We start from the raw sequence: 16,078 nt of genomic DNA on the forward strand, positions 1-16,078 counted from the left end.
ATTTTAAAAACGGAAAATACTTAACCCTGATGTACAATACTTTGTTTGTTTAGGAATTATTTTTAATTCTGCTTTTAAATCGTGTGGAAAGCTGTGAATGAATTGCGAAGTTTGCACTTTACCTGGGGCTCGTTTCTGAGAGCCTTTGCCTGTTTCTGTGATGGTCCCGCAATCTTTGGGCGGGCCGCCATTTTGCGAGGTTAGCACTATAGTAGTTGAGTGACTCCATCCATGCTACTCCATCCAAAGGCGCACCAAAGGCAAGCCCGTCTGCGCCCGTCCACGGCCGGATTGCGCCTTGCGCCATTCCCCCTGGCCCAAATCATGCAATCATATATGATAAATCAGCCTTGATGAACCTTCAGCACAAAGGTAAGGGTAACAAATGTCACCCTATCCACCCGAGAAATGTTTCTCAGGACTTTCACTGTCCTACGTGTAGCTTTGTCTTGGGAAATGGGCCTTATGCTTTCCACCATTCAAACAATATCGATCTTATTCAGTCTGACACACGTTTCTATAAAAAGCGTGCCTTAACGGGCGTCCTACTGAACACTAGATCCCTTCCCAAGCATAGGTACGAACTTGCTGACTTTCTTGAATTACATATGCCTGATATACTATTTCTCACTGAGACATGGACTCACAGTGCCTCTGACCCGGACCTAAATGTGGCCATACCTCTGGGCTATGACCTATTTAGAATTGACAGGATAGGTCAAAGGGGGGGAGGGGTGGCTATTGCTTATCGCTCACACATTAAAGCAACTTTCACAGATATTCCCCAGTTTAAAGAGGAGGCCATCCTGTTTAGTTTCAAGGTTACCAATACTGATGTTTTTAATGGACTCCTAGTTTATAGACCACCTGGGCCCAGGAACACTTTTATCGAAGTCATTGTGACTGTTATGGAATCCTGCATGGTACACTCTAATTTCTCCGTGCTGGGTGATTTCAATTTTCATCTAGAATCCGCAGATAATGCCGATACTAAGGAGTTATTAGATCGGTTTCTTAGTTTAGGACTGAAGCAAATTGTCACTAGTCATACACATACGGCCAATCATACCTTGAACGGAATTTTTTCCAACCATCCACAGACAAAGTTTGTTAAAACACTACCTCTGCCTTGGACCGATCATAGTGCCGTCTTTTTTGAAGTTCATACCAACGGATTCCAAAATAGAACCCTAGGTATAGACAGAACAGGGGTTGTACGCCCCTGGAAACAAATATGCAGTCCTGATCTTGAAGCTGCACTGCAGCCACAGAGCCCTTTAATGGACACTGATCCTGATACTGATCCTGATCGAGCAGCAGCACATTTTTACCGCTGGATTGAACCGTCAGTTTCAAGGCTAGCCCCGGAAACCTGTACACGAACAAACAGCAGACGAACCTCAGCCGCTTGGTATAACTCTAAGTTAAAAAACCTAAAGAAAATCTGTAGAGCTGAAGAACGTCTCTGGAGAAAGGAATACTCAGAGTCCGGAAAAAAACATTACAGAGAGGCGTTAGCAGTATATAAAGAAACCATAAATGAGGCAAAATCTATGTATTTTACTGAGAAAATTATGGCCTCTAAAAATACTCCCCCGAGAATTATTTAAGACAGTCACTAAATTAGCCACCTTTGGTAATGTAAAATCAGTTAACACAACAAAACAGTTCTGTGACAAACTTGCTAAATTTTTTCATGACAAGGTGGTTAAAGTTTACAATGAATTTTCTACTGCCACTAATGCTACTAGACAATAATTTTTTCATTCATTCATTCATTCATTAGTCTTTATTTCGATATTTCATCATAAAAGACATGACAATAACAAAAAACAAGTAAAATGACAATCGGGCATAATTAAAAATTCCATACAATATAAACCAGTATTGATCAAAGAACATATTACCAGACAATAAAATCCAAGTTGTTTAAAAAACAGATAAAAGTAAGAATTATAAAAAATAATTCTCAGTAATAAAACCACACAATTATTGTCAATTTCGATGACATCAAATATCAATAATAAAACAGGAAAACATCTCTATTAGCAGCAATCCGGAAGACCCCAGACTAAGTTATTGTTGTTGGAATGTTCCCAGCCCTAATGATCCACATCCAGCCAAGAAATTTAGCAACCGCTATAACCAGAGGTTCTTGAGTATTAGTTGTCAGAATTCTCAATGCTTCAGAACAGACTCGTGTGCCTAGATTCCGGCAGATGGATGTATGATGTTACAACGCATGCTTTTACAACGCATGCTGTTACAACGAAATTTTTACAACGCAAATGCAGTGACAACGCAAGTCTTTACAACGCAAGTCTTTACATCGACTTGCACTAGATGGCGTGCTAACATTAAAAAAGTGTAATTTACTATTCTAACTCCAGTCCACGTAACAGTAGGGAAGGTGTTTGGATAGTAAACTACACTATTTTTAATATTAGCACGCCATCTAGTGCAACTCGATGTAAAGACTTGCGTTGTAATGGCATGCGTTGTCAATGCATTTGCGTTGTAACAGTTTCGTTGTAATGGCAGTGCGTTGTAAAAGTTGCGTTGTAAAGGTTGTTCCCCCCGGCAGATAGGTACCAGCCACTTGTTACGTGGGGCAATATAGGCTGGACATACAAAAAATATATGGGCAATAGATTCTTTTTGGCCCGTACACCATTTGTAGACATCATCCTGCATGCCGTTCCAAGATTTGGTAAAGGATTTAATTGGAAGGCTTCCAACCCTGAATTGGTGATATAATTTATGATCACAAGACCTAGTAATAATATCCCAGTAATCCTCCATAAAGGGGACGATCTTGTGTTCATAAAATAAGCCAGTCAGGGAGGTGGCCTCAATCTTAGTTATATATTTGTGACACACTAATGCCCAATATGTTTCTTTAAAAACCTTTTTTGTGGGAAATTGGCTATTAGCGGGGTCAGACCACAAGTTACTCATCCCCATATCCACCAGGAACGTTCTAACTTCCTTAAACCATGGGATGTTACCTGAACCTGCAATTGATCTAACATCCAGGATTGCCCTGGCAAATGAATCAAGTTCTGGGGTAATCCATATCCGCCGCCAAAAGGCCAACGGCCTATAACGTGCCACATCCTCAATGGAATAACATCCCAGATCCATTAAAAGAGGTTTTAGTGGGGTAGAACCGGGGAGACCTATCAGATTCCTAAAAAATTTGTTTTGGACCTTAACCAACATGGATAGATCAGGGAAGCCCCATAGTTCTGCTCCATACAGGATTGCAGAGCTAATCCTTGAATTGTAAATTTTAAGGGCAGGACCTATCCTTTTGGTCAGGGACGAACGCTGTTCTTTAATTAAGCACCCTGTCAGCTGGGCAAACTTGAGAGAAAAAACATCAATCTGGGGTTTCCATTTTATTTTGGACTCTAATGTGATTCCTAAATAGGTCATCACATTAGTCTGGGCTAACTTGATACTGTTCATGGTTACAAAACCATCCACTTGCTTTTTCTTAGTAAGGATCATAAATTTGGTTTTGTTAACATTAACCTGTAGATCATTGTCGAAACAAAACTCTTCAAATTTATCCAGTGCCCGTTGTAAACCTATCTGGGTTTTGGATAATAAGAGAGTGTCGTCCGCAAACATAAGTAACGGCACTTTGGTGCCATCCAGGGATGGAGCATCCGTTGGAAAGGTAGAAAAATACTCCATAACCCTGTTAATAAACAACAAAAAAAGTGTTGGCGCTAAGACACATCCCTGTCTAACCCCACGTGACACAGTCAATTTGTTTGTGACCTGCCCTTGTAAACCCCAGCGAACACATGCAAAATTTCCCTCATGTAGCTTAATAACTAGGGCCAATAAATCCGAAGGCATCCCCATTTCGCTCAATGCCCTCCATAGCTTCCTCCTAGGCACCAAATGGAACGCAGACTTGAGGTCAATAAAGGTGGCATAGATGGTACCACCACCCAAACTCACCACACGCCAATATATCAATAATAACCTAAAAACTTGCTCGATGGTGCCTACGCATGGTTGAAACCCAGCCTGTAGTGGGGACAGGATATCCTCTTGCTCCATCCAACTCAGTATTCTTACGAGAACCATCCTTGCAACTATTTTTTGTATGCAATCGATCAAGCTGATCGGGCGGTAATTACCTGGATTGGAGCGGTCTCCCTTCTTGTAAATTGGCAAGATCTCAGCTCCCCGCCATGAATCTGGAATGTGTGCCCCAGTAGCCATTGGATTTGCAATAAATACTATATATGGCACCCAATTGACAATATCATTTTTATAGAGATCCACCGGAACACAATCCATGCCCGATGCCCTACCACTGGGGGCCTTGTTAAGGGCATCCTCTGCCTCCTTATTATCAAACGGTATAAATTGTTTATTTGTTGGAGAACAAGGGTTAAACTCCAATAATAAGTCTGGCAGCGAGTGATCAGTCCCAGCCCCTAATACAGAAAACTGAGCACCAAAATGATTAACCCAGTCTTCTGGGGAAACATAGTTTGCGGGGGATTGTGTTTGAATACCCTTACCCCATTGAACAATATGCCAAAACTTGGCCTGGTTTTTCAATCTGCTAGCATCGAGCAGATCTTTCCAATGCTGCTCGTCCCATTCTTTTTTGGCACAGTGCAAAGCTTTTCTATAATTTTGCCTGGCCATCTTGATGTTTGGCATTTGTTTGGACCTAATTGCCAGGGACAGGAGTTTATAAGATTCACGGCACGACTTATTGTACCATGATTTCTCTCTACTCTGGCTCATTATTTTCTGGGGTCTAGTGGGGTTAGAGAAATGGGATTTCAAACTTAGAAATAAGTCTTCATGAATGTTAGAGATGCTATCATTGATTTCCACCTGGGTATTAAAAGATCGCAATATGGCCAATGACCGTGCAACCTCTGATCTTATGTTTTCTAGAGCTTCCTTATCATCAAACACTCTTGCCCATCGAACTCTACGTAGATCATTTGTTAGTAGGGCATCAGCGGTGGCCACCACTGTTGGTTCATTACCAACCGACATTACAGTAAGGTTGATACTAAGAAGCAAAGGATTGTGATCGCTTTCAGGACGATCAATAATCATCATGTCATCCAAAATGGACCAATGTTCAATGTTGATTAAAAATGCTACTAGACAAGATGTTTTTAAGATGGACGAACCTGACATACAAGTTTCTTTACAAGAGTTTTGTCCCCTCACACAGGATAGAGTTTAAAAAACTATCCTGGCAATTAAATCAGGCTCTCCCTTGGATCCATGTCCAGTTACGGTCCTTCATATGGTTCCCCATACCATTGCCAAAAATCTGACACCCCTACTGAATAACATTCTTAACCTAGGACAATTTCCGGTTGAGTGGAAAAATTCCCTGATAAAACCTATTTTGAAAAAACCGACTCTAGATCCCTCCGAAGTTGCTAACTACCGTCCTATTACTTGTTTACAATTTCCGTCAAAAGTTCTTGAAAAAGTACTAAATGAGGAACTGCGGTCCTTTATAGAATCCAATAACAAACTGGATGCAGCACAGCATGGTTTTAGACCACGGCATAGCACTGAATCTGCATTGATTGCAGCTATTGAAAGTCTACGTGCGCAACTAGACCAGGGTGGAAAGGCCATTCTGGTAATGCTGGATTTATCCGCCGCGTTTGATACGGTGGACCACCGCATACTTCTTCAGCGGTTGGCGGAAATAGGGATTATTGATAAAGCTACAGATATTCTTCGTTCTTATTTGACTAACAGACAACAAGCTGTGATATTAGATGAGCACAAATCTCCCCTTTTTGTTATGCCATGTGGGGTTCCTCAGGGATCAGCACTTTCGCCTACCCTATTTAATATATATGTTACCCCACTGGCTAAACGTATTCGTTCCTTTGGTTTTAAGGTCATTTGTTACGCGGATGACACGCAAATTGTTGTCTCACTAACCGCCAATCCAGAGACTGTGGCAGAACGTTTTAAACTCTGCATGAGTCAGATTATTAGCTGGATGCAGAACAATTGTTTAAAATTGAATACCGGGAAGACGGAAGTGGTCATGTTTGGAAGGGACATCTCACTTTGGAACTCCAACTGGTGGCCCGCGACAGCAGGGCCATGCCCCCAGCCCATAAAGAAGGTAAAAAACCTTGGAGTCCTGATTGATGACCATCTCTCCTTATCAGACCAGGTCAATAGTATTACCTCATCTTGTTTTTATACATTGAAAATTCTTAGGAAAATTCTCCTTTCATCCCTATGTCCCTGAGGAAAATGGTTGTTACGGCGCTGATCCTGTCAAAAATTGATTACTGTAACTCACTCTACCTTGGAACAAAAAAAGTGTGATTTATAAACTCCAGACTTTGCAGAATGCGGCTGCCCGGCTATTATTAAAACTACCCAAATTTAGTTCTATTAGTCTAATTACTCGAGAACAACTGCACTAGTTGTCCATTCAACAAAAGTTGGTGCCAAATGCCCCTTAGGGCATGTGTGTGCGCCACATGTGCACACATGTCAATTTTTGGGATGTATCAGGGTGGCCTTTTGGCCCCCTTGCACCCTTGAAATTGCATGCGCAATTTGCAAGTACCTATTTGGTGCTTGCAAATTGAGCAAGAAATTCCCATTCATTCCTATGGGCCTCTAGGCCCATAGGAATGAATGGGAAGCTATTCCTTAATTGCGATTCGCAATTTGCTATTAGCAATTATGTACTATGTAGGAATCACTAATATTTTAGCGAAACCTAAATGCGTAGGCAATTGCGATTCCATAATTGCAATTCCTTAAAAATCGCAATTGCCTACATTGTTGCATGTGCCGACAAATCCTGTAATGGCTGCCTGCAACATTTTCTCACATGTTGCAGCAAGCCAATCAGAGAGCTTGCTCCCGTAGTAGTCTTGCTCCTTCAGGAGTGTTGGCCCAATGGAAAAAAGCCACTTAGGTCAATCAGAATGCTCTATGTTTTTAGTTGGGTTCAAGAGACTAAGATTTAGTGCAGATTTGGTGTAATTCGGTTCAACAGTTTCTGCGGTAGTGCTGCATAAAGAAGTCTATGGAAAATGCATGGGGAAATACGGTTTTGGGACACCCTGTATTTTTTTGGACCTTGCTTGACAGATCATTCCCTCAATTGTGGAGCAAGGGATTTGCTTCCTGGCCCAATCAAGGCTATTTACTGCATTTCCTGCATAATTTGCAACATAATGTGAAAAAAAATCAGATTTCACCAAAATAGTTGTTTCTAACCCAAATGGATGAAAATAATACTGCTACAGAATGTGCTGGATCATTTTCATTTTTTGTCACATAATTCAGATCACATTGTCACATAATTTGGGCCTCTATGCTGCATAATACTAGTAGCCCTGACAAAGTTAAAGTGTTGTAGAGTGATTTTGGAGGATATCATTATGATGATGAAATCCGTATTTCACAGGTAAGCAAGAAACGTTTTCCATATTTTAGGGTTCCCTCTCATGTATGGGTTTTTATACAACTTCTTTTTGTGCAATAATGGCACCAAATCATATATAGGGTAGAGCTGAGCAGAGTTCAGAGTTCCGCTATGCGGAACTTAGCTAAGTGACCAAAACACTCCACCGTGGTCTGCGGAGATCCACAAGCGGCAGAGTGCGTTGCATTATGCCATTTGCACTGATATTTAGTGCCAAGTGTTTGTCCTGCGCTGTAAAATCAGAGCAAACGCCACCAAATGCAGCCAAAGAGAGCCCTGCTTCTTTCTGCTGCACGAGCAGATGTTCTACTTGATCAGCAGCTTGCTCAACACAAACAGAAGGTTTGTCAACTCGAGCGATAGCACTATCTGCGACTGTCCAAGTTGAGAAATCTCACTCAGAGTTGGTCTGGTGGAAGATTTTCCTCACTCGCGCTTTCCAACTTAACATTGGGGAGTGCGAGCGAAGAAAAAAGTAAGCTCTGCAGAGTTTTTGGGTCCACTGAACACTATACACAGTGGGAAAAACTCCACAAACTCCACGAGCAGAGCAGAATTTCACACCCAGCCTAATATAGGGTAAGGAAAATGTCTATAAGTTAAATGTACAAACAATGACATAATGACAATGAAATGGTAAAAAAGTGCTTACCCACAGAATCGCAAGAAAATTGTACACAGGTCAAAAGCTGAAAGGAGAAAACGCAAGCTCGGACAGAGTATGTATTCATTAAAGACTAGTACAATGGAACAATCTGTTCCTTCGTTTATGGTTTACTGCCTCTCTAGCTCTGTTAAGAAGCCTTCTGAAATCCTTGATTTTTACACAAGCCTGTCTTAGTTATGCAGCCTACAACTTAACCACAAATATTCAGACCAGAATGGTAGCTCTGAAAGTTGAAGATAGGAGCTGCTTCTACCGTCCTTACCAAGACTAATAGAGATAAATAATTACCTGGGTTCCCTAATTCTTGCCTTTCCTTTGCACAGAACCGTGGTGGCACATCTATTGGTGGCTGGTTGGTGGACTACTTCCACATGTTTGGACCAAGTCAGAAGTACCTGAACAGGAGAAACTGGATAGGAGCAGGTAGGAAGCATTGCGAGCAAGGGAGCCTTTGGTGATTGGCAGAAGGAAACTCAGTAGGCACCCAAAAATGAGACAAGAACACAAAACATAGTTTGATCAATTTTGTCTTTGCTTTGACTTAGTTCATTGAAAGTCTCAACCCGTTTCCCATATTCTTTTTTGTGATACTGTACATTGCAACAAGATCTTCAAAGTTTGAAGGTAAATATTATTTTTTCCCCTGTTCCCATATTCAGTTTTTAATGCACTGGTAACCAAAGAAATATAATAAATCTTATGCTTCGACCTGAACATAGATCACAGAAGGCTTGTGTCTTTGCCTCTGTTCATCAAAAATAGGCTTTCCTGTTTTCAATTTCTATTTGGTATGAATTCTGGTGAGCGTTTGCTGATGTTTTAAATTTTTTTAAATTTCAGTGGGTGTCAGTTTTTTTCTTTATATTTTTTCTCTCACCTGCCTGCCTGTCTAGTACTGAAATCTCTCTTTCTAGCAGTCTAGTTCCATTTTATGTCAAGGAAGTGCATGAAAGAGATATGTATATCAAAGCGCACCTATCGCTTATTCTCAAAGTATTGACACTCCAGTGGTGCTTTGATCTGGGAAGCCAGCCTCCTAATCTCCCATATAGCAACAAAGTTCCACAAAGGAAATTTTAAAAAATGATCAGCGCCCACCATACATTCAATTTATTATGCAAACATCACGTTACAGCAAAAATTATTTTATAGGGCACAGACTCCTTTTCAATTTTTCATCCAAATTTCCTTTATATCTTCTTTCTTCAATAAAATTCCCTGTAGCCCACTGCTGGCGGGGACATGACGTCCCCTTGCCACCTGAGGAGTAAAGTGGACTTCTTCCCCCAAGCAGCAGTGCGCCAGGAGGCATGGTTGCAGAGTGAGGGATAAGGGGCCTAGCCGCTGACCACCACTCAGCAATCCAGCTGTGCGGGCCTTACTGGAGATAACAGGAGGTCTATTTGACCCTCAAGAGCCAAGGGACTTGATCTCCCAACTAGTAGTACACCAGGAGGTGCATTTATAGAGTGTAGGAGAAAGAGGGTGTGGTCACCGAAAACCTCTCAGCAAAACCACTGTGTGGGACTTTCTAGAGGTAACAGGAGGGGTAGTTGGCCCCAAAGGACCCATAATAGCCAAGGGTACTTCATCCCCCTACTAGTAGTGTGCAAGGTGGCGCGTTTGCAGAGTGGTCGAGAAAGGGGGCGCGGCCTGCTATCAATTCTCAGCAGGCATGCTCTATGTGACTTACTGGAGGTAACAGGAAGGGTAGTTGGCCTCCAAGGATGTCCTTGGGGCCAACTAACCCTCCTGTTATCTCCAATTAGTCCCACATAGCAGGGTTGCTAAAAGGTCTGCGGAGGCCACATCCCCCTTCTCCACCACTTTGCAAACTCTCCTTGTGTTGCACTACTGGTCGGGGGATGAAGTCCACCTTATTCTTGAGGGACCTTGGGGGCCAAGAAGCCCTCCTGTTACTCCTGGGATTCCTGAGAGCTAGTCGGAGCCCCAGCCCTCTTTCTCCACCATTCTGCAAACGTGACTACTGCTTTAAAAACCATCGAAATTCACTGAAAAAAGCAAAGGTTACAGGGACATTATTGTTAGGAATTAGCATTTAAAAAACCTTAGAAAGTCACTGAAAAAACAAAGGTTACAGAGACGTTATAGTTAAAGGTTTGAGTGTTAAATATATATACCAAGGTGCATTGGTGAAACAGTGGGTGTATAAGTGCCTGTATGGATGATTCAGTGGGTGTGTGACTGACTATATAAGTGAGTGATTAGGTGTCTCAGTGAATGTATGGGTGAGTGTCTAGGTTGTGTGAATGTCTGAATCAGTCTGTCAGTTGGTGTCTAAGTGGTTGTATGGGTTGGTTGGTACGTGAGTGGCTGAATTGGTGATTGATTGGTTGTCTGAGTCCCTGTATGAGTGTCTGTGTGTGTGGCTGGGTGAGAGGGTGTGTGACTGCCTACATGGATGAAGGAGTGGGTGAGTCCATGGCTGTATGGGTTAGTGAGTACATAATTGAAGAGCTGTATAGGTGACTGGATGTCTGTATGGCTGTGTCCGTGAGTGAATGTATGTATCAGTGGTATATGGGTGAGTAACTGGATATTTGAAAGGCAGTATAGGTGAGTGTTGGAGTATATGAATCATTCTATCTGTGAGTGAGGGATCATGATAGTGACTGTATGTGTGAGTGTGTGCTTGTGTGAGTGACTGTATGGGTGAGTGAGTATGCGTTAGTATCTATAGGAATACGTTAGTGGGTGTGTGTATCACTGTATAGGTGAGTAAATGGCTGTGTGATTGGCTCTATAGGGGAGTGAGTAGGTGTGTGAGTAGCTTTATAAGTGACTGACAATGTGTGAGTGGCTGTATGGGTGTATGAGTGGCTATATCAATTGCTGTATTAGTGAGTGAGTTTAAGTATGAGTGGCTGTATGGGTAACTGACTGGATGTATGTGTAGACCTATGAATCAGTGAGTGGGTGTGTGGGTACTGGTATGGGTGTGTCAGTGGCTTTGAGAATGCTAGTGTGGATGTTGGAGTGGGTGTATAAAAGGTTATATTGGGGTGTGAGTGGGTGCATCAGATTCTGTGGATGAGGTCACCAGTGATATCATCAACAATGTCATTTGAGATGTCATCAGTGATGTCACTGACCATGGCATGAGTGATGTAATGTGTGACATCATAAGCAGTGCATTTGTGGGGGCGCGAGTTATATTTAGCTCAGCTAACTACAACTGCTGAATTTCTCTGGTTTTCTATAAATATCCAATATATACAATATCTTTGGCGCCGTTTGACAAACCTTCGTGAAATTTTCAAACGAATAGGGCGGACCGGTCAGCTCCTGACTTAAAAGTTTCGGGGTGATTCGTCAAGCTGGGGCCGAGAAAAAAGGGAGGTCCCAAAACGCATTTTCCCCATGTTAATTTCCATAGGAATTTTGAAACAGGTTACAGCCTGAACCGCTGAACGGAATTGCACCAAATTTGGCAGAAAGGTAGGTCTTGGTCTAGAAAGTGTGCTTTTTTTTTAAATGGTGTAAATCCGTTCAGTAGTTTCTAAGAAATTCAAAAATAAAAAAATCTAGATATCTGGGCGGGGACTAACCACTCATCTCATCATGAGATCTGATTGGCTGTCAGCACTCCAAACCAGGAAGTGTTGGCAGCCATCTTGTGACTCGGTAACCGAGTCACAAGAAAACAGTGGAAAAAAGATAAAACACCCTGACCCCCTAGCCCTGCTAAGGTCCCATAACAGAATTTCTTTTTTAAAATCGGCAGAATTCGTGCTGGGTACGCAAATCCTGCAGAGAAATCATTTTAAAAACAAAGCGTGGGCTCCCGCGTTTCATTATCTGTAAGCCCCCGGATGGGCCAGGTCCCGGGGCTATGCCTAGTAGATTAGCGGGGGCCCCAGGGACCACCACCTCCCCGTGGCTTTCTTTAATTATAGGCAGGGCACGCGGCCCCCATGCAGCCCCGGGGGCCGCCACCTCCCCCAGGGATTTGTTTTATAAATGTATTGGGGGCTCCTGCCCCCCACACTGCTCCGTGGACCACCACCTTCCCAGGGCACTGTTTAATTATATGCCCCCCCATGCCCCGGGAACTGCCACCTCCCTGGGGCTTAATCAAACAAATTTAAGTGTGGGGGGGCCCTGCCCCCCCACACTGCCCCGGGGACCATCACCTCCCCGGGGCACTAATTATTTGAATGCAGGGGTCCGTTCTGGACCCCCAGGGACCACCATGTCCCCGGGGCTTTGAAAATGTAGGGAGGGGGGCCATGCAGCCTCCCTCCTGGAGCCCTTGATGGCCATAGGGACTGCCACCACCCAGGGCCAGCTCCTGCAATGTCCCGGTGTGCCCACCCCGGGACATTGCTGTGTCCTATGGCAGGGCAGGAGCATGCTTCCCGCCCTGTCATAGCAAACCCTGGTTTGCTTTGTTGCACAAAGCAAAGCAGTATTGCTTTTGAGCAAGGGGTGCTGCATGTCAGCAGCTCCCCTTGCTCAAAAGCAATGCCGGTTCCCGCAGGACGCGGGGAGCCGGCAGGGACCGTGGGGGCCCTTTTTACACCACTCTGCAAACACACCTCTTGCCTCTTGCTGGTGAGGTGATGAGGTCCTCTTGTATCCAGGAGGCACGTTTGCAGAGTGGAATGAAAAGGGGGCATAGCCTCGGACCACCTCTCTGCAATCCAGCTATGTGGCGCTTATTGGAGGTACCTAGCGGGCTAGTTGGCCCCCAGGGACCCTCAGGAGGCAATGGGACTTCATCCCCCAACCAAGAGCACGCCAGGAGGAGCGTTTGCTTAGTGGTGGAGAAAGGGGGCGTGGCCTGTGCCCCCTCTCAGCAATCCCACTATCTGGGGCTTTCTGGAGGTGTCAGGTAGGCTAGTAAGCCCCTAACGACCCCCAGCAGTGAAGGGGACTTCAATCCCCATCTAAGAGCGTGCCAGGGTGCGTGTTTGCAGACTGGTGGGCAAAGGGAGCGTGGTATGCTTTGAGAACTTACCATTGCTGCTGAATAGGACTTACTGGAGGAAATAGGAGGGGTAGTTGGCCCCTAAGGTTGTCCTTGGGGGCCAACTACCCTTCCTATTACCTCCAGTAAGTCCCACACAGTGGTATTGCTAAGAGGTCTTCAGAGGCCACGCCCCCTTTCCCCAGCACTCAGCAAATGCACCTCCTGGCACACTATGGGTTGGGGTATGGAGTCCACTTTACTCCTGAGGGACTTTAGAGGCCAAGAAGCCCTCCTGGTACCTCCTGTAAGTCCTTCGCAGCGGAATTCCCGAGCACTGGTCGGAGGCCCAGCCCCCTTTCTCCACCACTCTGCAAACGCGACTAGTAGTTAAAGCAGCATTTGCAATGTAATAGGTTTTGCATTTGCGAGAGTTAGAGCTATTGGCATTGTAAATGTAAAAGATTTTTACTAGTGGAGTGGAGTGAATGTACATTGTGTGTAGTGAAATTATGTGGTATGTTGTGCAGTGAAATTATGTGGATAGAAAGTATGTGGTATTTAGTGTATAGGATTTATGTACAGTGGGATTATGTGTTAAAGTGAGTAATTGTATGGTATGGTAGTTTGTGTTGTGGAGTGGTAACCTCAGGTTTAGCCTTCTTCACCTCCATAGAAGTTAAACTATAAACTCAATGAGACAAGAAAAAGAAGGAACCACTGAGGAGCACTTCCGGACCTAGTCAGAGGTATGAGCAAGGCAACTGGAATTATGCGACTGTTTTTGGCTGCACTGATTTTCGCATAATTATCCATTTTCCGCATTTGCTGCATAATCCATCATCTGCTGTATAATCTGCAGAATTGAACAAAAAAATCTTGTTTCTAGCTCAAAGAGCTCAAACGTTACCAAAAATGCAGCGACAAGTATTAGAGCATGGTGGAAAGTCCTTTGCAAAGCTGGAATGGTCAACTGTTACTTATTGCTAAATGTAGTTGTTAAATTGGTACTAATGGTGTGCAAATCACTCTTGCTTCTTTCTGCTCTTCTCTTGCCTCTTTCTGCCATTCTCTTGCCCCTGTCTGTGCCTCACTTCCCTCTGTACCTCTCATGCCTCTTTCTGTACCTCACATGCCTCTTTCTGCACTTATCTTGCCTCTTTCTGCACCTTTCTTGCCTCTTTCTGCATCTCACTAGCCTCTTTTGTACCTCTCTTGTCTCTTTCTGCATGTTGCGTCAGTCAGCAAAAAGTTGGGGGCACAGGATGACTTTGCAACAAGGCCTCTTTCGGCACCTCTGTTGGTTCTTTCTGCATATCTCTTGCTTCTTTCTGCAACTTTCTTCCTCTTTCTGGACTTCTGTTGCCTCTTTCTACATTCCTCTTGCCTCCTTCTGCACCTCACTTGCCTCTTTCTGCACTTCTCTTGTTTCTTTCTGCACCCTTCTTCCTTTTTCTGTACATCCCTTGCCTCTTTCTGCAGGTCTTTTGCCTCATTCTCCAGATCTCTTTGTTCTTTCTGCACTGCTCTTGCCTCTTTCTGCACTTTACTTGCCTCTTTCTGCACTTCTCTTGCGTCTTTCTGCACTTCTCTTGCTTCTTTCTGCATTTCTCTTGGCTCTTTCTGCACTTCAATTTCTTCTTTCTGCACTTCTGGTTCCTTCTTTCGGCGTTTCTCTTGTGTTGGAAAGGCGTTCGCCGGAGGGGGTTTCGATACACGTCTTGCCCACCCCTTTGACCCACCTCTCCCAAGTAGGCCGAACCAGGCGCGCACACCCTGAGCTTACACTACGAACAGAGTGACACCACACGTATTTTTCGTAGGACGATAGGTTCTGTTATCGAAGGTTTCAAGGGATCTTTATGATCCAAGGTGTACGGAGTACATCAGCGGCACAAGAGACTATAAATCGGTGGTAGGGGAATGGGGGTAGCGGGACAGTCTTGGAAGGTAGTGTCTCTGCAAAGTATCCTGCGGCTAGCTCACAATCCTCGAGCTGGAGGGTGTTGTTTCTCTGGGCGATCTCTTGCCAATTCGTCTTCGAGGGGAGAGCCGCGAGTCACTCAGCAGGCCCAGGTAGTCGGAGTTCGGGAGCCGCGATCTCGTCAGCAGGGCTCAGGTGGTTCTAGAGTCGGTGGCCGCGAGTCACTCAGCAGGCCCAGGTGGTTCAGAGTTCGGGAGCCGCGATCTCGTCAGCAGGGCTCCGATGGTTCAATGGCTGGGGGCCGCGAGTCACTCAGCAGGCCCAGGTGGTTCGGTATTCGGGAGCCGCGACAGCGTCAGCAGGCTTCGATGGTTCCAGGTCTTCTCTGCCATTCGTTCCCCCGGCACCCCTTATTATACTCCCCCTGCCCTTTGAAGTCCGGAGTCCTCGCAGAGAGGGGCCTTGGGTGACTGGGGGGGTTCAGCGGGACTTCCTGCCGCTCGTTTCTTTGGTCTTTTCAGGTGGGTCTGGGAGAGACCCCAGACGCTCGGCAGGCGGGGCGCCTGCTCCCCAGGGGCCTGGTGGCCGATCGAGTCCTCCCGGGGGAAGGCGTCCCGAGGTGTGACTGGGCTGGCGCCTCTTGGTCTGGCTCGGGGGTTCCCGCTCCCTCGGTCGGACATGCGTGGTAGGGTGTCGAATCTGTCGGGGCTCTGGCCGGCCCTCGGGTCTGTGTGGCTGGGGCGGCCGGAGTCCGAGATGCCGTGTCTTGGGGGTGGTTGCAGGTTGGCTGGATGATCGGGAGGGCATACGCCATGAGGCCGGTCTCACATCTTGCTTTTTTGTGTGCATCTCTTGCCTATTTCTGTACTTCTTTTGCCTCTTTCTCCACTTCTCTCGCCTCTTTCTGTACTTCTCTTGCCTCTTTCTGCACATTACTTACTCTTTCTGTGCTTCTCTTTTTTTTCTGCACTTCTCTTGCCGCTTTGTGTACTTTTCATGCCTCTTCCTGCACCTCACTGCCTCTTTCTGCAGTTCTCTTGCCTCTATCTGCATCTCACTCTCTTCTTTCTGCACCTCTCTTGC

The 16,078-nt window shown here is 45.0% G+C and overlaps 1 protein-coding gene across 1 annotated transcript in view; it reads left to right on the forward strand.

The window, feature by feature from the left end:
* LOC146798241 (sperm microtubule associated protein 1-like) overlaps positions 1–16,078 on the forward strand; it is a 329,761-nt gene that overhangs the window by 104,481 nt on the left and 209,202 nt on the right. Inside the window, exon 2 of the mRNA XM_085625521.1 lies at positions 8,465–8,564. Within this exon, the coding sequence (XP_085481647.1) occupies positions 8,465–8,564 (100 nt within the window). The remainder of the gene's footprint in view (positions 1–8,464; positions 8,565–16,078) is intronic.

Source organism: Triturus cristatus, chromosome 9 (genome assembly GCF_964204655.1).
Source record: "Triturus cristatus chromosome 9, aTriCri1.1, whole genome shotgun sequence".
Taxonomy (NCBI): domain Eukaryota; kingdom Metazoa; phylum Chordata; class Amphibia; order Caudata; family Salamandridae; genus Triturus; species Triturus cristatus.